This window comes from Pan paniscus, chromosome 1, assembly GCF_029289425.2.
Source record: "Pan paniscus chromosome 1, NHGRI_mPanPan1-v2.0_pri, whole genome shotgun sequence".
In the NCBI taxonomy this organism is placed as follows: Eukaryota; Metazoa; Chordata; class Mammalia; order Primates; family Hominidae; genus Pan; species Pan paniscus.
Window position 1 is genome coordinate 215,874,428 of NC_073249.2, and position 24,498 is coordinate 215,898,925.

At 39.9% G+C, this 24,498-nt stretch overlaps 1 protein-coding gene across 6 annotated transcripts in view; it reads right to left on the minus strand.

Annotated features, from left to right (window-relative positions):
• The window catches only part of VPS13D (vacuolar protein sorting 13 homolog D), a 283,963-nt gene that overhangs the window by 150,921 nt on the left and 108,544 nt on the right, over positions 1 to 24,498 (minus strand). For 4 of the 6 annotated variants that reach the window (XM_034955634.3, XM_034955629.3, XM_063601893.1 and 1 more), the window contains 12 exons: positions 21,406 to 21,511; positions 20,240 to 20,392; positions 17,755 to 17,890; positions 16,639 to 16,686; positions 14,304 to 14,454; positions 13,903 to 14,113; positions 9,073 to 9,320; positions 7,199 to 7,390; positions 6,765 to 6,891; positions 4,687 to 4,829; positions 769 to 899; positions 379 to 554 (listed from right to left, as the gene is read on the minus strand). In XM_034955634.3, coding sequence (XP_034811525.3) covers positions 379 to 554; positions 769 to 899; positions 4,687 to 4,829; positions 6,765 to 6,891; positions 7,199 to 7,390; positions 9,073 to 9,320; positions 13,903 to 14,113; positions 14,304 to 14,454; positions 16,639 to 16,686; positions 17,755 to 17,890; positions 20,240 to 20,392; positions 21,406 to 21,511 — 1,822 coding nt within the window. The remainder of the gene's footprint in view (positions 1 to 378; positions 555 to 768; positions 900 to 4,686; positions 4,830 to 6,764; positions 6,892 to 7,198; positions 7,391 to 9,072; positions 9,321 to 13,902; positions 14,114 to 14,303; positions 14,455 to 16,638; positions 16,687 to 17,754; positions 17,891 to 20,239; positions 20,393 to 21,405; positions 21,512 to 24,498) is intronic. The other 2 variants (XM_034955636.3, XM_034955631.3) reach the window with 1 other exon arrangement.

The window sequence follows — 24,498 nt, forward strand, 5'->3', positions numbered from 1 at the left end:
GTAGAAAGCCAGATGATTTACTAGAACAGCATCAAATGAAAGAAGGTTTTGTATAAATATGTCAGAATATACAAAAATATTTATAATGAGCGTTACCATCTAAATGCAGACAGATCTTTCAAAGTTGCAGTAATCAAAATATGAGCTCAGTGTTACTTTGGATTAGACAACAGCAATTACACCATGGTCAAAACGGGCAACACCTCCTTTAGTTTATTCCATCAAATTATCCCCTCACACTTCCCTGGACTTTGCAAGTTCTAAGACCTCTGTCTGAGCCAGAAATAGTTGTGCCCATTTTACACAAGGCTTGTTATTACAGTACGGCATCTCAGTCAGGGGCTACTTTTTTGTCTGTATTTAGAGTCTCAAACTTACCTCATGTTGATATGGAAGGAATTATTCTTGTTGACTTCAAAGCCTCCAGACCAAATACAATTGGGAACATCCATCAGTCTGACACACAATAGCTGATCATAGTCATTCCGAGGCCAGTGGAACACCACACTGGAACCAGGAAGGGTGGAAATGTAACCTTCGGGATTGGCTGTTCCCTAAAACACATAGGATCACAGGCTTTAGTCAACAAGTCGATTCATGACAATAAGTGTTACTGAGTACCTACTCTGAGCCTTACCCTCTAACAGGAGCTATCTGGGTACCAAAGGCACAGACTTGCATCACAGAACGTACAGTCTTCACAGAAGATGACATTAAAACTCGTGCTATTAAATAGGCACTCTCATCCTTCAAAAGCAAACTGCTCACCTGTCCCCTGGCAAATTCCCTCTGTGCAAATGCAAGCTTGTGAGATGATTTATTATCTAACAGGTAACGGGGGGCAAAGATGACCATGCAGGTATCAATGTATCGACCTCGGCCTTTCTTGACATCAATACCTACAAATAACAAGAACCACTTTTATGAATTAACCATGAAGAGAGAAAACTCTTGGTCTGACAAAAATAAATAACCTTCACAGTTACTTAGTTTCTCTGAGAAAATAACTGTATCACCCAGAGGATATTGAACCTTCTAGGAATGGAATGAAAACAGCAATTGTACTCAAAGTATTATTACTCCTTATTCCCATTTAGGCCTTAAAAAGGTTCAGAGGCAAGATCAACATCCCCTTAATTCCCAGTTTCTTCACACAGTGTGTACCATTTAACAGCAACTAAAATACACAGGTGTCCAGTCACATATATAATATGTTAGGTTTCCATTTATGAAGCTGAATACTTACAACAGTTTCACATGATACTTTTTTGCTTACACCTGGGACACAAAATTTCCTTCTAGAGAACCTGCCACTTTTACAGATATAGTAGAAATTTCAGATTACTTTCTTGGATTCTGTAATGTTCTAAACTTTACTGACTCTTCTCTAGTATTTTATTTTAGCCCAGTGCCCAAGAATCCAGCTCAAACATAATGCTAAGTACTATAGAACTTATTCATGGCTGGGTATGGCGGCTCATGCCTGTAATCCCAGCACTTTGGGAGGCCGAGATGGGTGGATCATTTGAGGTCAGGAGTTCGAGACCAGCCTGGCCAACATGGTGAAACCCCATCTCTACTAAATATACAAAAATTAGCTGGGCATGGTGGCACGCACCTGTAGTCTCAGCTACTCGGGAGGCTGAGGCAAGAAAGAGAATTGCTTGAACTTGGGAGACAGAGGTTGCAATGAGCCAAGATCGCACCATTACACTCTAGTCTGGGTGACAGTGCGAGACTCCATCTCAAAAAATAAATAAATAAAAGAATTTATTCATTTATAAAATTACTGTTTTCAGCGCCTACTATGTATTAGGAAAAAATAAGAAAACAGTCCAAAGGAAATCTCAAGACAGCCGGTTCCAAATATAGAAAAGTACTGAATTATCTTAAAAACTCTGATAACAATTTTTAAAAATAAAAAATTCAGTGGGATAAATTTATTCACTCATTCATTCAGACAATAAATACAGCAATGACATTCAAGGTACTGGGCTGAGCTCTGGTCACCCATTGATAAAAATATTTATCATAGAAATAATAAAAATAACAACAACAACAACAATAATAATAATTACTGATCTCTTAATACATGCTAGGTCCTCCCCCAAAGGCTTTACATTGAATCCTCATAACAACCTTCTAAGTTAGATATTTTAATTATTTCCATTTTATAGATGAGGAAACGAAGGCATGGAAAGCTAAGTAACTGACTCTATGTCACGCAGCTAGTATGTGCCATAGCTGGGATTCAAGTCCAGGCAGTCAGCCTCCGGAGCAGCACCCTCATCAGGCTTGCTTGTATTGTGATGCGACATATACAAGGACTCCACTCCATTCAGCAGTCATCAAGTATCAAGAGAACCATTAAAATAGAAAACTCCACCTTAGCATCTGACAACTGGCTGTCATAGATTTCTCAACACAATCCCAATTATAAATATTCCAATCTGTTAATGCCGTAATTCACTTAAACTGGCTTGAAAATGCTGATGTTCCTTTAACACAAGCCTTGAAAATACCTGAAAGACTGAGAAAAGTCACACACAAAAATCTCTCTAAAACTCTGTATCTAAGAAATGCTATGTAATATTGGGATATGGAACTATACCCTATCACTTCTTTCTGTGACATGCAGAGAAGCTTTCATTGTCAGAAATCAACATTATAATAGTTAGGTGATATCTAATAGAAAGTCTAACTACAAGAGATGTATCTAATTTAATATTATAAAAAGAGTCTAGGGTACTCTGAACAATACAGACACTCAATCTTTGGAAAAAGGTGGGCTTCTTTCCCCCTTCACATCTTATATTGCCCTGGGAAACCCCTGATAAATCAATAAGTTGATAAGATCAACAGGCACAAAATCGTTCTTTTTGGAGATCCATGTGAGGCTACCTGGCAAGCCTGTCCCTGGCTTTTCAGTTTGGACTATGCTTTAAACTTTCCTGATAGGGAGTTGGTTATCTATCCTATTCTTCAAAATATTCAAGCAGGAGATTCCACAAATTCCCTTGTGGGAATATACGGCAAAAGTTCATGACCCTCAAGAATTATAAAGCCCTATCTTAGCCCACTCCCTCTATCCCTTCCCTAGGTGGATCAACAAAACTTAAATCACAGTCTTAGCCCTCAAAACATATGCCATGAGCTTTAGTGAATGCTCCTAGCATAACAATTTATATGGGTAATCACAGCATATGTCTGATCAGTTTGCTCAACTGGCCTCTGCAAGAATTCTGTGGTTCTTAGTGCTAGCTGCTTTAAAAGGAACAAGCTCCTCCCATCCCAATTTGTCCCAACTACAGCTTCCAGTCAACCTGTGGTAGCTTGCTTCGCAAAATACATCAAGGGCAAAATACTCCAGCAGAAAGCCAAACTCAGCATGAAGCAGCCTTTGCCTATTCAAAGGGTGGAGCAAACAAAAGTGAGAAAAAGTTAAGATAACTATCTTGTGCTGCAAGATCAAATAAAGTTTATTTCTTTTAAAAATCTTAATGTCAACTTTAAGAAGACAGTTCACATGTCAAGGGAGAATGAATACAAACCTATGATTAAAAATCCAAAAAGGAAACTATACTTGGAAGATTCTTTTATTAATAAATCCTCAGACATCTAAACATATCTTTGATTCTCCATGGGACTCAGGATAAATATGTAAATGATATCACATCAGGTTTTCCTTGCTCTAGGAAGGAACTATGACACTATGTGCATACTGTCCAATATGGTGCCAGTAGCCATATGTGGCTATTTAAAGCTAAATTCAATAAAATTAAATAAAAAGAAAAATTCAATTCCTCAGCCATACTTGCCTTACTTCTCACTAATGTGCTCTCCAGGGCTCAGCAGCCACATGTGGCTAGTGGCTACTACTAGATAGTGCAAAATAGAACATTTCCATCATCACAGAAAGTTCTACAGGACCATGCAGTCGCAGATGGTGTTCCAATGTTCAAAACTAAACATTGCTTTGAGAGGCTGGGAAATTATATACTGAAAGGATGCGCTGCTACAATTTTCACCCTGATTCATATTTCAATCAAATTATCTTAACCCTTTAGAGAATCTTTTGAGCGTTCTCAAGTGGCTATGAGGCATATGGGTACAGTATCCTCCCCTCCCCTTTCCACCCTTCCCATCTCCATAAGCAAAGTGAGTTTGGAGATTGCTTTAATTACTACAACCACCAAGTGCATTTTATTTGTATCCCCCAATCCTGATCCTACTTCTGACCCAGACTTCCCCTTTGCATCTAGGCAGGTCACTTAACCTCTCTCCTTCAGTTTCAAGGAGAACAATGCTTCTTACCCTCTTAGGGCTTGCAAATTTTAATGAATGCGTGGGAATACTTGGAGGATGAAAGGCATGCTAAGTGTTCCTATTATTCCCCTGAAAAACAAGGATTCAAGCCAAACTGATACTTTCCTGACACAGGTGAGTCTGAAATTAAACAGAGCCACAGACCTCAAAAGGGCAGTGTTTAGGTGGCTCCTCAGATCCCCAGGAGAATAGATCTGTGTTGATATCACTGTAGCATTCAGAGAACAGATACCTGACCCAATGCCAAATAAGAAAATCAGTACTTGTAGTCAGGCCAAAATGCGTGGCCAGCTCATTCCTCCAAGCCTGAGGTCATCAGCCAATGGTTCTGATTGTCCCGCTGCCCCAAATGTAACCCACCAATGTTATAGATCAGCCCTGGGCGGTTTCCTTGCTGGATGACTTTCAAAGCTCGGACACCACTACCACCATCCAGGGAGAAGCCCTGACACCAGCCCGGCATGCCTTCTGGATGAATCCCCCTTCCGATTCTCATCGTGCAGCTGTGGGGCAGAAAAGCAAAGATGTAGATATTCATCCACAAGAAAGTCTTATCTGCCTGTTCTAATTGGGAAACACTAATACAGTTATCACCCAAGTTCCATCTCTACCACTGACTCTCTTCCTCACTCTCATGTGATTCCCTAGCACAGTGACAAAATTCATCAGTGGTTAAAGCTGTATCTTAGAGGCAGCCACAGTACAACAGTGTGTGAAATTTACTGACATCTACAACTAAATGCTTTAGGAGAAAACATTAGGATTCTACGAATATAACACATGAGGAAAATGGTGCAATTTCTAATATTCCCCTAAAAATAAAGGATTCAAGTCAAACTAATCCTTTCCTGACTCTGCTGTTTCAAGGTTCATTTTAAAAAGCACAAGAAGCATATGTACAGAAGATACAGGTATGATGCATTACTTCTAAGGGCTGATACTTTTTTTTTTTTTTTTTGAGGTGGAATCTTGCTCTGTCGCCCAGGCTGGAGTGCAATGGTACAGTCTAGGATCACTGCAACCTCCGCCTCCCAGGTTCAAGTGATTCTCCTGCCTCAGCCTCCCAAGTAGCTGGGACTACAGGCGAGCGCCACCACACCCGGCTAATTTTTGTATTTTTAGTAGAGACGGGGTTTCACCACGCTGGCCAGGCTGGTCTCAAACCCCTGACCTTGGGATACGCCTTGGTCTCCCAAAGTGCTGGGATTACAGGCATGAGCCACCGTACCCAGCCGGACTGATACCATTACAATAGCAAAGCATTGTTTAGTGGGCCAGTGTCCTGTCATGGATTTCGGCAACATAATTCCTGAATGTGTGTTCCAGCTCTAGCACTAACAAGCGATGTAAACTTGGGCAGGTAGCAATCTCTCTGAGCCTGTTTCCTCATCTTAAAATATAACAATATTTCCTGCCCTGCCTAAACCATTGGGATGGTGGGAAGAATCCAATGAGATGGTCTATGTGAAATGCTTTGGGAACTGTGGAATTCACAGATAAAACACACTGTGTGACACATGTCAAGTCCTAAATCTAAAACTGTCCAAATCATTTCAGGAAAAGAATGAGACTGGGCTGGCTGCACATGCCAAGAGGCTGGCTGCATCCCCTACAATATCCAGAACTCTCATCAATCCTCTTTCCATGCCTCAAACAGTAATCTACACTCCAACCTTCCCTTGTAAACACATCAGTACCCACTGAAGTGTGGTACTCCAGAAGACTTTCTGTTAAGCTGTCAGCACGATTCTACCGATAACACGGTATGGCATTTTAGCATTATTGGATACACCCATTTATCTTTGATTAGAGCTCTATTAAAAGACTCTTGTAAAAAGCAAAATGTCAAAACCAAGAACAAAAGTGAATTAATGCTCCTACCATACATTAAAAGCACATGTCATCTAATCCTCACAGTTGTTTTTTGTCCCTGCTTTTAAACATGCAATGAGTGCTCTGAGACCATAAAATGGCACATTTTACTTCAAAGGTAAAAGGGATGAATTTCCAAATGTGCTACAAATCCTGGATTGGATTAATGAGGCTGACGGCTTCACCAAAGAACCAGCCTATGTCCATTCTGATGCCAGCTCCTGTGCCTGCGCTCCAAGTATACAGAGGAAGAAAAACTGCAGAGCAGAGAAGGAGAACTCGTGGCTTTCTCTTCGTTGGCAGAGTTATGAATAGGAAAACTACTTCAATGCATGTAAAATAAAACTAGCTTTCATTATAAACCAACCAAATGGTTTATTTTCAGTATCAAATAACATAGAAATTAGATCCCCCAAAAATCCCATTAGGTCATGGTTCTATTCCCCTGCCAAGTCAGGATTGTTATCTACAGTATATTTCTACTTACACGGATATATTATAGCCTTTACTAATTTCTTCCCTTCCCTGGGAGCTTATTTCCCCTTCCCATAAATAACTGTACTCACAGGTTTGGCTGCTCTTTGTCAGCATAGCAGAATAAGAGAGGACTCAGGCTCCGGGCCAGCTCATGCTCCTCAAACTGGCCTGCAGCGTCTGTCTTGGCATTGTCCTGTCTGAAGATCAGTGGCAACCCTTTAGGAAGGAGAGAAAAGTTTACATCAATACCACCCAGTCTATCTGAAAGAGATGCAAATGGTGAATGAATAAAACCATCAAGCGGGAAAAGAGTGAAAACTGAATCTATTTAGTGGGCTCAGTTTCTTGCCTAAAAGGACAGTTTTGAGCATGATTAAGCATTTATGATGGAAGCAGGAATGTTTCAGCAGCTCAGACTGTTGAAGTAATCTATTTGCATTGGCTCCATTTAGTTAGCTAAGCAAATAAATCTGAATTCCCATGACTAACGCCAAAGACCTACTTGAGCAGCCCCTGTATGTACCTGTTTTGTTAATCAGCCAATATGGAGCAGAAATGAAGATCTTTAAGGATCCTTCTGCTCGACACACAATCCGGATGGTGAGGTTCAGCTGCCGACGGTTGACGTCATAGAGTCGCATTCTCACCATATAGTTTTGGGTTCCAGGTGGAATGAGCAATTCTTTACAGAGGGGGAAATTCTCCAGTGATACCCCTAAAGAAGATACAAACTATTAACTTTCAGAGTTCTCACTATTTGCCAAAATAGCTCACAGCAAAAGTAAATTGGATTCCTTTCGGAAAAACCAATAACTAAGTATCTAACTGCAAAAATCTTCATTAGAATGGCTCTTTCTCTCTAGCTAGGGTAGGGATCAATATAAGCAAACCAGATGGCCTGGAAGTCACACTAGAGAGCCTAAATTGCATAATCATATGGGTTAGATATCCTAACCCATATGATTAGATATAAATTAGATATTTTGATATTCTAACCCTGGGTGACAGAGTGAGACTCCATCTCAAAAAAAAAATTAAATTTTTAATCGACACATAATAATAACTGTACATATTTTGGGGGTACAGTGAGATGTCTCAATACATATACACATTGTGAAATGATCAAATCAGGGTATTTAGCATTTTCATCACCTCAAACATTCATCGTTTCTTTCTAGTTAGAATACTAAAAATCCTCTCTTCTAGCTCTTATGAAATACACCATACAATATTGTTAACTACGATCACCATTCCTCTTTGTTTCAAGTGTTGCAAATATGATAATGATTCTCTACTTTGACTTCATTCACCCTGTTAAAGCAAACTAAATATGGCATAAGAACTCCGTACTTCTATATGAATCTTTGTGGATGAAATGCCAGCTAACTTAATAGGTAGACAAGATTGAAGACCTGATTTAGGATTATGCACCTGTAACAACAGCTGAGTCTTGGCCAATCCCAGGTACCACACTTCAACCCACTCATACACTGCTGAGTATTCCAACTGTGTTCAAATAAGGCAAACACCAACCTGTAACCAATCCAGCTGATTCTGTACTTCACCTCTGATTTCTGTACGTCACTTCCTTTTTGGCCTATAAATTTGTTCTGACCACGAGGCATCCCTGGAGTCTCTCTGAATCTGCTGTGATTCTGGGGGCTGCCCAATTTGCAAATTGTTCATTGCTCAGTTAAACTCATTTAAATTTAATTTGGCTGAACTTTTCCTTTTAACAACCCTTACAACTGAAAATTACTTGATGCATTCCAAACCCCCATTTCTTCCCCAGTAAAATGGGGCAAATAACTATTTCTATAAGGATTACATGAGATTACACGTGTGAAAAAGCCCAGGTATGCCTGGAATAGAGTGAGTGCTTAGCAAACGTTTATACTTTCAATAAAAAGAGAAGAGGCATAAGATTTTGCTTGGGAAAAGCATAGTTTAAAAAGATGAAATGACTTCCTACAATCATACATCATGTAGCAATGTAAGAAAAAAGGCTCTGTTGAGTGCCTCCTCTGTAAACCTTTTGGTTTGATAAGTTTTTTCTTATCCTTTTCTATAAGTTCTTTTTTTTTAAGAGACAGGGTCTTACTTTGTTGCTCAGGCTGGTGGGCAGTAGCGTGAACATAGCTCACTGAAGCCTCGAACTTCTAGACTCAAGTAATCTTCCCGCCTCAGCCTCCTGAGAAGCTGGGACTACAGGCATGTACTGCCGCCACCTCTAGCTAAAGGTTATTTTTTTTAACTGCACTGATTCCTTTGAGCTGGCTTATTGAGATATTATATGTGCCCCAATTTCTCCAAGATGCTTACCAAATAAATAATCACAAAATACTCATTGATATTTTCATAGGATTATGACAAATGATCATCTGACTACATTCTTACCCAGCTCAATGTTCTGGGATGTATCAGCTGTATGGAGAGCTGCCTCCTTGCCAGGTTTCAGCGTCCCATTAATTGGCATTCCTTTAACATAAAAATCAAGTTCACAGGGTAGCAAGTTGCAGATTACCACAGTTGGCAGGAGATATATGGTATGCCCAGGCTGTCTGAAAATCTGTTTTGCACTGTCAGAAAATATGTTTGAGGGCATATAATCTGGATAATTCTCTTTCTTTATAGCCACACAAAACCTATGAAGATAAAATGGTGTAAAAATCATCAGACTTAATGAAGAACTTAAATTTTTTCTCCTTAGCTAAGTATGAGAAAGAATAACATTAAGATGGTTCAATGAGTAAAATTATTTGCAGTTTTCAACCCAAATACATTAAGATATAAATGCACAATAATATGTATAGATTTTAAATGTTCAGTTTGATGAGCTCTGACAATTATACACACCTCTATAAACACCCTCCAAAATAAATTATAGGATATCTCCCTCACCCCAGAAAGTTCCCTCATGCCCTTTTCCAATCAATATTCTCCTCCATCATTCAGGCAACCCCTTTCTAACATTTATCACTATGGATTAGTTGTTTCTGTTCTGGAACTGCATACATATAAGTGGAATCATGTAGTATGTACTACTCTTTATGTCTGTTTTTTTTTTTTTTTTTTTTTTTTTTTTTTTTGAGAGGCAGTCTCGCTCTGTCACCCAGGCTGGAGTGCAGTGGTGCGGTCTCGGCTCACTGCAAGCTCCACCTCCCGGGTTCATGCCATTCTTCAGCCTCAGCCTTCCGAGTAGCTGGGACAACAGGCGACCGCCACCACGTCCAGCTAATTTTTTGTATTTTTAGTAGAGACGGGGTTTCACCGTGTTAGCCAGGATGGTCTTGATCTCCTGACCTCGTGATCTGCCTGCCTTGGCCTCCCAAAGTGCTGGGATTACAGGCGTGAGCCACCGCACCCGGCCTATGTCTGGCTTCTAAAACTTAAAGTCTCAACAAGATTCAGCCATGTTGTTCTATACATCCTCTTTGATAATTTTTCACTTCCTAGTAGTATGCCATGGTTATGAATAAATTGCTGTTAATTTATTCATTATCCTCTTGATAGCCAATTGGTTTTTCCCAGTTTAGGGTTAAATGAACATTCTTGTACAAGTATTTTTTTTTGGACATATATCTTCATTTCTTTTAGGTAAATACCCCAGAGTGGCCTTGCTGGGTCCTTTTTTTTTTTTTTTTGAGACTGAGTTTCACTCTTGTTGTCCAGGCTGGAGTGCAATAGTGCTATCTTGGCTCACTGCAACCTCTGCCTCCTGGGTTCAAGCCATTCTCCTGCCTCAGCCTCCTGAGTAGCTGGGATTACAGGAGTGCACCACCATGTCTGGCTAATTTGTTGTATTTTTAGTAGAGACGGGGTTTTACCATGTTGGTCAGGCTGGTCTCGAACTCCTGACTTCAGGTGATCCCCCGCCTTGGCCTCCCAAAGTGCTGGGATTACAGGTGTGAGCCACTGTGCCCGGCCAGTACTTTTATAAGAAATTGCCACACATTTCTCCAAAGTAGTTATACCATTTTACACTCCTACTAGCTACTTACGAGAGTTCAGTGGCTCCACATCTTTGTCAACATTTGGTGTTGTCATTCTTTTTTTATTTCAGCCATTTCAATTCGAGTAAAACATTACCCACTGTGTGCATTTCCCTAGTGAATAATCACACTGAGCATCTTTCCATTTGTCTATTGGCTGGGTATTTTCTTCTGTAAATTGTCCGTTCTTTTGTCTATTCTTTTTATTATCTTTTTATTGTTGATCTGTAGGAAGTTCTTCATATACTCCATGCAAAAATCCTTTCTCAGATATATGTATTTTTCCAATTCTGTGGCCTGTGTACTCCTTCTTTATTTTTTTGAGACAGAGTCTCGCTCTGTCACCCAAGCTGGAGTGCAGTGGCATGATCTCAGTTCACTGCAACCTCTGCCTCCCAGATTCAAGCGATTCTCCTGCCTTAGCCTCCGGAGTAGCTGGGATTACAGGTGTGCACCACCATGTCTGGCTAATTTGTTGTATTTTTACTAGAGACGGAGTTTCACCATATTGGCCAGGCTGGTCTCGAACCCCTGATCTCAAGTGAGCTGCCCACCTTGGCCTCCCAAAGTGCTGGGATTATAGCCGTGAGCCACTGCACTTGACTTTCTTTTAGTCTGTTAATATGATGAGTTACATTTACTGATTTTCAAATATTAAGCTAATCTTAAATTTCTGGGATAAACCACTTGCTGGATTGCATTTCATAATATTTTGATAAAGGGCTGGGCACAGTGGCTCACACCTGTAATCCCAGCACTTTGGGAGGCCAAAGTGGGCGGATTGCTTGAGGTCAGGAGTTCAAGACCAGCCTGGCCAACATGGTGAAACCCCATCTCTACTAAAAATACAAAAATCAGCCGGTTGTGGTGGTGGGTGCCTGTAATCCCAGCTACTCGGGAGGCTGAGGCAGGAGAATCACTTGAACCTGGGAGGCGGAGGCTGCAGTGAGCCAAGATCACACCACTGCACTGCAGCCTGGGCGACACAGCAAGGCTCTGTCTCAATCAAAAAAAGAAAAACTTGGCTGGGCACGGTGGCTCACGCCTGTAATCCCAGCACTTTGGGAGGCCAAGGTGGGTGGATTGCCTGAGGTCAGGAGTTTGAGACCAGCCTGGCCAACTGGTGAAACCTCATCTCTACTAAAAATACAACAATTAGCTGGGTGTGGTGGCATGGGCCTGTAATCCCAGCTACTCAGGAGGCTGAGGCAGGAGAATCGCTTGAATCCAGGAGGTGGAGGTTGCAGTGAACCAAGACTGCACCCTTGCACTCCAGCCTGGATGACAAGAGCAAAACTCCACCTCAAAAAACACAACAAAGAAATTTTTAATAATGATATTTGCACCTCTTCATGGGGAATGCTGGCTCACAGTTTTTACATAGTAGCTATATCAGGTTTTGGTATTAGGGATATGTTGGCCTCATAAAATGAGTTCGGAATTGTTCTTTCCTCTTCTATTTTCTGAGAGATCTTGTGTAAAACTGTTATTATTTCTCCTTAAACGTCTGGTAGAATTCACTAGTAATGTTATATGGGCCTATAGTGTTCTTTGTGGACAAAGGCTTTTCTAACAGTTAAAGTTCTTTTAATTTAGATACTGGGCTATTTGGATTTTCTATTTCTTCTTTGTATCAGTTTTGATAACTAGTGTTTTTCAAGAAAGGTGTCATTTACATCTGGAATGTATTGGCATAAAATTGTATTTACCTCCTTTTCATCCTTTTTATGTCTATAGGATCTGTAATAGTGCCTCATTTTTTTCATTCTTTATATTGGTAATTTGTATTTTCTGTCTTTTCTCCTTCAGCAAGTCTTGCTAGAAGTTTGTCAAACTTATGTCAATTTTGACATTGTTGATTTTCTATTTTCTAGTTCACTGATTTCCATCCATATTTTTATTGTTTCCTTTTCCTATTTGTTTTGAATTTGCTGTTCTTTAACTAACTTCTGAAGGTAGAAGATTAAATCAGCAATTTTATATATTCTTTTCTTTTCTTTTTTTAAATTAATTGAGACTTAACCAAAGATCTTCCCCATTTTCTAATATTAGGATTTACAAACTATAACTTCCACCCTCGGAACTGGTTTTGCTGCATCCCTCATATTTAAACATGTCTGCCTTTTATTACCATTTGATTCCAAATATTTTCTAAGTTCCTTTGTGATTTCTCTTTTTTGACCCATGGATTATTTACAAATATATTGTTTAACGTCCCAATATTTGGGATTAGGTATCTTATTGTTGTTTATTTCTAGTTTACTTCTATTGTGATCAGGAAATACATTCTGTATGGTTTTAGTTCTTTAATATTTATTGATCTTTGTTTTATGGCCCAGCAGATGATCTCTCTTGATAAGTGTTCCACATATACTTGAAAAGAATGTATAATCTGTATATAAATGTCTATCAGAACACGCTCATTGATAACATTGTTCAAATCTTTTACATATTTATTGATTTCTTTGTTCTATAAATTACTGAAATAGAAGTGTTAAAATCACCAACTCCAGCTATGTATTTGATGTATTTCTTCCTTTAGTCTGTTAACAATTTGCAGATCTGGGTAAAGAGTATACTGAAATTCTTTACACTATTCTTGTATCTTTTCTCTAAGTTTAGACTAAATGAATGCCTGTCTTCACTATAAAAGAAACTAAAGCTAATCCTCATTAAATAAGTTGAAAGCCTAAATTTGTTAGGGTGTAACATAGCAATCCAGTATTTTTTCCAACATTGAATCTAGTAACATACTCCTGTATCATGGGAAAACAGGAGTTTAAATGGTTAGGCAATTTTGTCAAAGTTCTCAAGAAAGTCAGTATTAGGTACATAAACCTTCAAATTATTTTGAAATCTCTCATTCGAAAAACTCCAAACCCCAGGATTTTGCTTTCCAATTTTGGAATGAGAACTCGTTATTTTCTGTTTGTTTTCCTTCCCGTCTCTATATGTCCTCTCTTTATGCTGTTGTACAACACAAACTTCTAATCTTGTATGTGTAAATAGCGTGTGTGTTGGCTGTCTCTCCCATGTAATAAAGCCTCCCCAGACCCCACCAACAGTTAGCACTTGAGTTCTCATGAACTCTAACTAAAACTCAAGGAATAAGAACTTTAGAGTTTAAATAAAGATAACTGAATCTCTAAGGGTCTTTAGAGAAAGAATGGTAATAGTCATTGCAAAAGAAAAAAAAAAGGCAAAAGTGACATGTCACTGCAGTGGTGCTACATACCTGAAAAATCGGCTTTTTTCTGTGTCCATAGAGTGGCACTCTCGTTTACTGCTACTAATTTCTGCAGTCTTCACTACATTGGTCCAATGAATGGGAGCCTTACAGAAAAATACACCCAATCCTTTGGGCCGGGCCTGTAGCCGCCAAGAAGTGAGGTGTAAAGGCACAGCAAACGAATCCCCTGGCATGATAGCAGGAAGCACCACTGGCTCTGCCACAGAAATAAGGGTTAACACTTTCAGGCAATGGTCCTCCACCCCAAAGATTGACCATCTCAGGACAAAAGAAGACAGACCATATATACTGACTGCTGGGGAAGATACCACTGGGGAAAAAGAGACTTGACAACAGTCAAGAAATATTTATCAGCATTTACTATATGCTAGACAATCAAAACATACTGTCTGGAGCTGATGGGCTATCCAGTCTTAGTTCCATTGGTGTCTCAAGTCTGTTCCTCACAATGAGGGCTGACCGGACAGTGATGACTTTCCGTGCACTGCCTTCCATAGTCACTGCAAAGACCACCCGCACTGGTGGGAGTGAAGAGAACTGTGAAAGAGAAATAAAGACAAAATAGTTATGTTTCTGAAAAAACATATAAAATACAATAATATCGATCAGAATGTCTACCTTAAAAGCATCTTATTACTACTATAGTTCTTCAGTGAAATCAGTCATAAAACCCTAAAGCCATTCAGCTTTAAAGGGAGTAAACATCCTATAAATATATACTATTAAAAAAATAAATTCCAAAAAGTTCTACAAAAACAGATAATCCACTCAGATGTGATATCACAAAGTGTGTCACTAAGAAAAATCAGTCCTAAGCCTCTAGAAACATTATTAAAAACATTCACCTGAGACTGTGACAATAACCTATCCAATTTTCCAAACTTCCTGTAATTTGGTAAGAAAGTATCTGCTGGAAATTTTCCTTGATTCATAAAGCCCCTGAGTTCCTTACAACGAAACTGAAAAAGGCTTGTTTTCTACTCTACTGGCAGGGAATTAAATAAAGAGCATCCAACACAATTAAAGTTAGAAATAATGAGGTAGGACTTTGCAAAACGTTAAATGATTTACCTTCTGTGTTATTTTCCTCCTAGATTAATATCCAAACAATGGCTTGGGTACTGCCCAAATACAGAAAAACAGAAGGAAGTCTTCTGAGATTAACATTTGTCTTTGTAAAATCCAGAAAGTGTAAAAGAAAGAATTGTCTGCATTGGTGTGCCTTTCATAGGAACAAATAATAACTTCTTTTTTCTAAATGTCATAAAATATATTATTTAGGTCCATATATTATTTGTTGACATGCCTACACAAAAACCAATGTCTGTATTTTAAAGAACTTTAAAAATAATCACTTGTTCATAAAAAGGACACCAAGGTTCAGAAACTCAACATAATGAAGGGCAATTATTTATTTTGGTCTTGGGTTACAGCCATTACGTTATTTTTCCATATGTTCATTCACACATTCAACACACATTTTGTGCTAATACCATGTGACAGGAAATTTTCTTAAAAGTAGAAAAATCCCATGTTAGGTACACCAAAGAAAAAGTCTGAAAGTACTACTCTTAGAATGAGTGTCCAGAACATATTAACAATGCTTTTTACTGGAGAAACAAATGGCATGACATTCAAGCTTTTCATTCTGCCACCTTTCTCATTAAGACAAACAGCAAGTGAAAGTCAATCCAATAAACAATAAAATGAAGAGCTCCATGTTTTGAACCAAGACTTCTAGGAAGTCCAAACAAAACGGCAAACTACAATTTTCTAGAGTGTTTTTAGAAGGACACAATCCTAGGCATAAATCATCATCGAAGCTCCAGCTTCCAGTGACCCAACCCAAAAAAGGCCCCAATAGTCAAAGCCAGTAACAATTACTTAAAATCCTAGGCTGGGCGCGTTGGCTCACACCTGTAATCCCAGCACTCTGGGAGGCCGAGGCAGGCAGATCACGAGGTCAGGAGATCGAGACCATCCTGGCTAACACGGTGAAACCCCATCTCTACTAAAAATACAACAAATTAGCTGGGGGTGGTGGCAGGCGCCTGCAGTCCCAGCTACTTGGGAGGCTGAGGCAAGAGAATTGCTTGAACCCGGGAGGCGGAAGTTGCAGTGAGCTGAGACGGCACCACTGCATTCCAGCCTGGGCAACAGAGTGAGACTCCATCTCAAAAAAAAAAAAAAAAAAAAAAGAAATCCTGATGTTGTTTCAAACCTTGATATTGTTCAGGCCTACCTGAAATTTTGTTTCAAAACCTACAATCATCAGGGAGAAGAAATTATAAATAAAAGCCTGGAATAAGTTTGTTAATGTCATTTCGTGATGATGTTTCAAAAGCCAAAGAGGAAATAAACTGCTACTTTTTCCTTCTTATTTACTTTCATGACCTTTGGACCCAAAACTATGAAACACATATGGTCATACCAGGGTTCATTTCTATTTTAACTTAGAATGAAAAGGAGACCTTGGACCAAACATTTGCCTTTTCTTCTCCTTCCCTGTAATACTTAGTCTCACACACCAAGCTAGGTGAAAACATTTTCTTGCAAGTTTTTGGAAAAGGAAGGTAATCATTAATAGAAAAGGGCAGAGATAAATTCCAATTGCATATATGTCATAAAGTTTCTCTGATCATTAAGAAATGTATATCCACATGATTCAGGTGCAGTGTATATACACAATAAACACAATGACAACAGGAAAATCATACTTACATAAACCTGGGGATGTATAATATTTGTTCTGCTGCTTGGGCTGCCAATCTGAAAAAGATTTCAAAAGTTAGAGTTAGCACAGACTTAAGATAATTAGCAACATTAAATTCAATGACAACATAATTTTCTTCAAAGGGTGGTGTTTGTAAATACTTTCAAGTAAAGTATAGTCTACTATGAATATAAAACATCTCCTCTTAAAGATATGGAAAAAACAATATTCATTTTATAACCATTCAATGTATGCCAAATTTCTCCCCAACACATCAATGCAGTAAGAAAGGTACCTATGAGGGAACTGATCCTTTCATTACCAGACATAAACTTAGGCTGAAAAGTAATCCTGAGAAGGTTTTGTTTTTTTGTTTTTGTTTTTTTCTAAGAAACTTGGGGCACAAGAGCAACAGTAAAAATGGACACTTGTGCAACAGTGTTCTCTAAGAATACTTTTCATGAAGAAAGCTGCAATATCTCTGCAAGTCTCCATTTCCACCTCACTACTGGCTACCCAAAAATAAGTGCAAGTGTCCCATGAAGTATGAAGGAGGATGGGGCAAGAGCACCCATGGCAGCTCTGTCAGCCAGGATGTCAGCCTCCACCTGCATGTACAAGTCAGGGATGCTACCTGCATCATTTCCTGGGCTGTCCCTCCAACCACTAGGACTACAGGCAGGAAGGGTATGTGAGAGCATGTGTGATCAGAAAATAAACGACAGTGGAAAGATTTGGAGACACAGAGTAAAAGGATCAAGGTGCTGCATTATAAGAAATATTAAAAAGACAGTGTATATGGACAGCATAACAATATGTGAAATAAAGACAAGACTCAGGTTCAGCAGACTAGTAAACTGCCAGTCAGGCCAGCTAGCATGAAATGGATCTACAGAGGTGAGGAAATGTGTTACTGCTGATTTTAAATCTTGTTTTTCTACTGAAACTAACCATTGGCTGGCTTATCTACATATTGATTACCAATGCCTATGACTGACCCAGTCAGTCCTAGAATTAGGGGAAAGAAAGAACGAGAAAGTTTCATTAGAGTAAGCTTATTACAGGCTTAACCATCTGACTTCCTGACAGTCGCTTAACCATCTGACTTCCTGACAGTCACACACCGTAGAGGAAGATGAATTTTTATCTGGTGCTGCGTATCGAAAAAAGGTCCCGACTTTGTCCACAGACACTGGGCTCACTTGCTCCCAGCCATTTACTCTCACTTGCAGTTGATGAATCCGGAGGTCATGGGTGTGTCTGTCAGGCAGAACAAAGAAAAAGATATTAAGCACAATCTCCAGAAGGGATGAAAAGCAGAAGCAAAGACACAAATCTGATTTAGTATATATGATGTAAAAACCCAGTTGGCTAAACCTTTTGGAGATTACCTAATGCAAGGGAAATCAGGAGCACAGTTTAACTGGGTTTTACACTTACAACACAAACTGCAAGATCTGTAAAGCTTGACTGAGTAAGAGTGGCATTTATCCTCCATTGTACAAACCACCCAAAACCTGAACACGCGCCAAGGTCTTTCCCCCACCAACCCTCACCCCAACCTATATAATGATGTCACTGGGGTGGTAAAAATGCAGGAGCGATTTAGTCATATAACCATACTCTTGGAAATGCATAAAAAATTATTCTTGGTTCCTTTGTTGAAATCCTAATTCGCTCAGAACCACATGCGGTTGTTTGGCTCCCGCCCTATGTGACTACAGACAGGGCAGGAGAGGCACAGCGCTCATTTCAGGGCTCCTGTGCTCGACTGAAACTGGAGCAGAAGGCAGTGGGCAGAACAGGAGGAACAGGAGGAAACTGCACATTTAATTCTATTTTAGATTTTGCCTAATTCAAGCCAGAAGTGAAATGGGGAACTGGATTTGAGGCTGACAGGAAGCGGGGAGGGAGGCATGGAGTGGGGTGCAGTGTGCCAAAAGGGGAAAAAGCCAGAAAAGGCATTTATTTTGAAGAATTCAAGCAGAATAGTGGGACTTGAAATGGATTATGAAATACGGAAACAAAAACAGAAATGACAAAGAGGTCAAACCCTTTCTGATATGACAGAGGATGGGCTTATCCAGAAATGTTCCCAATAGTTCTGTAGTTAGCTTCTCCAAGAACTGTGGGGACCAACAGGAAAATGCTCACTGCTCATACCTGGAAGCTAAAGTGGCTTCCAAGCACATGTGTGCCCAGCATAGTGATTTTTTTTTTCCCTATAAAATCCCTGGAGACCCACACTTTCAGAACTCTTGCTTCTTGGGAATAATGTGTGCGGGTACCAAAGCTATGCAAAAGGAAACCTGCTTGACTTGGGAGCAAGTTTACACTCAGGAACTGAAAGCACCACAAAAAGCACATGATTACAGAAAGCTAAAGCCAATCTCTTCAATTTCAGCTCAGCTTGAAAACAAATATGAGGCTCAAATACTAAATCTTAACCTATTCAAATGCTGTCTTAACCTATTCATATCCACTGGATAGCCTGTGCATAGAAAAATACTTGTAAATAATACAACACTTTATTGGATATTTTATGATCTCTCAGTAATCAGATAGAACATTTTCTCACATTCATTCCAGTTTTGAGTATGGGTACTTCAGGAATGCATCAGCTAGCAGTCTCCCCAGATGAGTTCTTTTTAGAATCAGAATTTGTCTTCTTATTAGCTTTGAGTCCTGAAACTATCTGCTTGTTAAAAGTACTACGTGGCATATATGTAAATTAAAATTGAAATCAACATGCTTTGAGAATCTTTTAAGAATACCATATCACCAATCCATCATGAAAATCAGGCCAAGATGCAATAAACTTGAGGGTTATGATATGTCTATGTTTCCACCAAATTCTGTGAAACACACAGGTTATCACCTCATATGTCAAATAAATGGATAGTTAATGAAAAGACATGTATTTCCAAGATGGCAGCAAAGTCTTTATTTTTTAAAAGGAGGCTGGGTGCAGTGGCTCACGCCTGTAATCCCGGCACTTTGGGAGGCCGAGGTGAGAGAACTGCTTGAGCCCAGGAGTTTGAGACCAGCCTGGGCAACACAGTGAGACCTCATCTCTACAAAAATAAAATAAAATAAAATAAAATAATAAAAGGAAACACTGATTTACGAAATATCTTTTAAAAAGAAGACATTAAAATCATTAACAAGGGGCCAGGTGTGGTGGCTCACACCTGTAATCCCAGCACTTTGGGAAGCCGAAGCGGATCACTTGAGGTCAGGATTTTGAGACCAGCCTGACCAACATGATGAAACCCCATCTCTACTAAAAATAAAAAATTAGCCAGGTGTGGTGGAGCATCCCTGTAATCCCAGCTACTCAGGAGGCTGAAGCAGGAGAGTTGCTTGAACCCAGGAGGCAGAGGCTGCAGTGAGCTGAGATCGTGCCACTGCACTCCAGCCTGGGCAACAGAGCAAGAAGACCCTGTCTCAAAAATAAAATAAAATAAGATAAGATAAGATAAAATAAGATAAGATAAAATAAAATAAAATAAAATCATTTAAAAGGAAAGTAAAAAGACAAAACACTAGGGACCCTCACTTACATCCACTTTTTTTTTTTTTTAAAGAAAAGAATAAACCATACTTTACCTGTGTCTTAACTTTCCTCTTGCTTCAAATTCAAAGGGAATCTCTTCACCTGTAAGGACTTCTCGCCATTCACTAACATTGTGAGTATCATCGAGAAATGTTCCGTTCCCTTCTGGAACTACCCCTGGACTCCCACTGTGAGACAGTGCAGCTCTGGAACCAAATCAGATGACATCAGCCTGTCCCTGTTTCTTCCCAGCTCCCTCTCACAGGAGCCGCGTGCAGAAGAGCAGAACCTTCTCACAACTCAATTCCCAGCAATAAAAGGCTGCATGACCTAGCTACAAAGAATGACCTTGAGGGTCGCTAACTATAGCTATCTTCGTGCTGAATCACAACTTATTTGAAATTTTAGAAACAGCTGAAAGCTGTCACTCTGTAGCCACTTACCTCAGGCAGTAGAATCTGGTACATGTGAATTAAGGCATGACTTTTTCAAGTGGCATTTAAGTGATTAGTTGGAATTTAACAGACCTACACTGTTAAAACAAAAAAGCTTCTCTTCTAGAGCAGTCTCATACTTGGGGGAGGTCGGAGAAATGTGATTTCGAATCAATGGATTCTGTTACTCATGCCATGCACTTCATGACCTCAGCTGGAACGACCACCATGTACTTGGAAGGCTGAGCCAAGATCTAAACAGGCAGAAAGTTGTTAGAAAAGGTTCTCGCCTGGCTTAGGTAAAGTCTCCTTTGTTCTCCAAACTCCACCCAATTCCATCTGGGTTGAAGTGCGTTTTAGGTATGAAAGAATTCTTTAGGGATAGAGGGAGAATGGGGATGTTTTCAAAGCAATCTTGGAATAAAATGGCAAAACATTTGGTGTGATAACCACACATAGCTCTTTAAAATGGGAAAGAAGGTAGAGATCGAGGAGAAAAGATGGAATGGCTTTTTCATACTTCCTGCTCACATCCTTAATTTGCTTGGCTTTTAAACATAAGGTATACCAAAAACAAGATCATAATTAGATTCAGGACCTGCTTCTCTGACTATAGATTCTCTACAAAACCAGAACCTCCATCATAAATCTCAGCAAGACAGCAAGTTATTCATTCAAATATCATCCCAAGAGCCTCAAGAGGGGGCCCACCTTGCTCTACTGGGCTGGCACAAGAAGGCTTTGGTGGCAGAGATGACTCGGGGTAATATAAACTGACTGCTTACCTGGTGGGTGTGGTGGTCAGGGTGGCAAACCACAAAGTGCACCCCGTGTGGTTCCTCAGAGCAAAGGGGACAAATGGCTGCCGGCGCTTGGGGGTTTTCACCTCTGCTACGACAAACAGAAGAAGGCTATGAGCGGACGCCCCTATCTGCATGGCAGAGACCCTCCCCCAACCTGGAGACAGTGCCCAAATTTGTCTCTTGTGCAAAGGGGCTGAAGGTGGAAGCAAGAAAGAAGGAACAGGACAAATGGAAGCTCCACGTATTTGCTGGCTGCTATGGGAGAATTTGGTCCCTGCCTGACTATTCCCAGCCCCCAATTCTTCCACAACTCTTACAGGCCTTATCTCTCAGAAGAAGGCATCAGGACCCAACTTGGTGGGAATCACGAAAGAAATAAAAATGGACCTCCCCAGTGCTCCCAAGAACTATATTCTAAGTGGGTAACCTAAAATGTAGCAAGATATATCATATGTACTTATTTAAACTTTGTCCAAAAAGCCTTTACCTTAAGGAAGTCTGCCTTTACATAAGTTACCCTACAGTCATTGTATGCATTTTGTAACAAAATAAAATAAAAACATTCTTTCCTATTCTTTTATACTAATAGTTGTTTTTGTCTCCCTGGAAAGGCAGAAGTAGACCATCTCAAAGCTTTTCAAACAAAATTGTTAGCCCATTTTTTAAACATAGATACCACCACCATCTATTATAAGGTGGGTACCATGGAAGCCATAAAAGGAACATAAAATATGGCTTCATTGCACAAAAAGCTTCTAATCAGGGAATGTGGAAAGAAACAACAATCAACACAAAACTGTAAGTAACCAAATTCTAAAGAGCGGTGACCTGACTGTAAAGGTTGTAAGAAACCCAAAGCAGGCTTTCTGGTGCCCCAGCTGCTTTGGCAGACAGATCCCTCTGCAGGTACCACTGCCCGTGCTATGTGGTTCCACATGGAACGCAGAGTACTGAAAGGAAGGGCAGCAGCTCCTCTAACCAAGGACCTGTCTCCTCCACTGGCCACACAAATAGGGAGGCAGCAGCAGCAAACCAGCGTGAGAAAGCCTCCTGACTGACATGTTCACAACACACGTACACAGCCAACAAAAAAAAGGGAGGTGTGGCTCAATCTTCTTATGTGTCTAGCATTAAAGTAGGAAGACAGCGTGAGAAAGACCATGACCCACATGCTCTGCAGCTGGGAGAAAATGACATCTACAGGAAGCTGCAAATGCTAGCTGCAGAGAACACTAAGGCAAAACTGAATTCACCCTACAGGACATCTTCTGTCAACAAAATCGAGAAGACAAACTGCAACATGTCCTGCCTTCTGCAACCTCCAGACTGAGGCTGGGACTGTATCATAACAGTCGGTAATTGTCACTGCCTTTTAAAAAGCAATCACTCCCTTTTTTCTCTTACCTCTTTTAAAGTTTTGAAAGGTTAGTACTGTAAACAATGCAAACCAAGCAATTTTGGGTCAAGGCAAGTTCTATTTTGATAACGACGATGGTTCAGGGGAGTCTAAGATATAGTAATCTGCTAAACAAATGAGCAGTCTCCAGGGTATTCCCACAATTTTGTGGTCAGTCATTTAGAGATACCCCAAATACATCTAAAGATAATCTCCACTAGGAATATGCCCATTTCTCACCCCAATGGCCTTACTTAGCTCCCAAAGTTTGCTTTAAAAAAAAAAAATTAGTGCTCATCAAGTAGAAAATTAAGGAGTAGCTGTAAGGCTGCTGACAAGAGCAGAGGGGGAGTAAAAAATTTAAGAGCTGTCTGCAGGGTAAACGGTATTTATTGTGGCACTTTGAAAGGCACCTCCCTCTTCTATGAGTGCAATGAGAGAGCTGCTTTTATTACAGTAGATAAAGGGCCCAGGAGAAAAAGAAGCCAGATGTGCTTTCATATCCCACTGTGAGCCAGACTGTAAGTTTCCATTTGCAAATTAGATTTAAAAAGAACAGGTGGCAGATGGCTTTGATCAGTTTGTTATACAGAATAAAGTGCTGCGAATCCATACAAATATATTCACAAGTATACTGCTTTGGAGTTAAATAGCATGGGTAGGCACAATGCTTAGGTCTCCAAGCTTCTTGCATTGATTAGACATAACGGCACAGGCTTCAGTAACCCATTTCTCTGAGGATAAAAATACACAGCATGCACGCAAATCCAAGCCCAACATCAGGCAACAAATCTGACATCTTCTGCACCAGGGTCCAAATAAACTATGTACTTGCCTTTGGCACAGCACCAGCGACAAAAGTTCCCAAGTCCATCAAAGAGAACATTATTCCCTAATGGCCTCAGAAAATCTGCCCCTAGTGACCAAACCCAATTTCTTCATGGGCTGAGAGAGAGTCTAAAGCTACCCGTATCCAAGTTCAGCTTCAAACAGCTCCAGCTAAGGAAATTTCTACCCCTTTGGACTTGTCTCACACAGTAATTTTGCCATTATAAACAGTGTAGGTTGTCATGCTATGTAAGCAGCTCAGTCCATCAGAAAGGACCTGGTTTGTAAATCATAAGAAGCAGATTAAAATACTAGGTTTGCTACTAGGAGGTCAGGTGAATAAAGGCAAATCACCTAGTGTCTCTGAACCTCACTGTCCTTATCAGCTAAATAGGAATAATGCTTGGCTAAGCCTGAAAGATTAAGTAACATATAGAAAGCTCAGAAGCAGGAATACACAAATAAATTAAGATTCAGCTCTGGGCTTTCTTTGTGAGCCCTCCCTCAAACATCCACCCTGGTAAAATTGTCCAGAAAAAAAAACCCAGGGCAATGTACCCTGAGTATTAACATCCCTGTTCTATATTCCTGGTAGAGGGAGTTCCTGTGGCCTCTTTCTATTTAAAAAAATCATGACGAATAATCTGGAATTTGCCATGTACACACATAAATCATTCAGATTAAACTGCACTCCCTAAAACAAAAACTGAACATCTTGGGACTCCAATTCCTCAATGATTATGGTGTTTTCTACCATATTCACTTACCAGTGAATTTCTCAAGAAACTTTCAAAGATCAGAGATAGAAATAAAGAAAATTTTCTTTTTTATCTCCTAAACACAAAAATTGA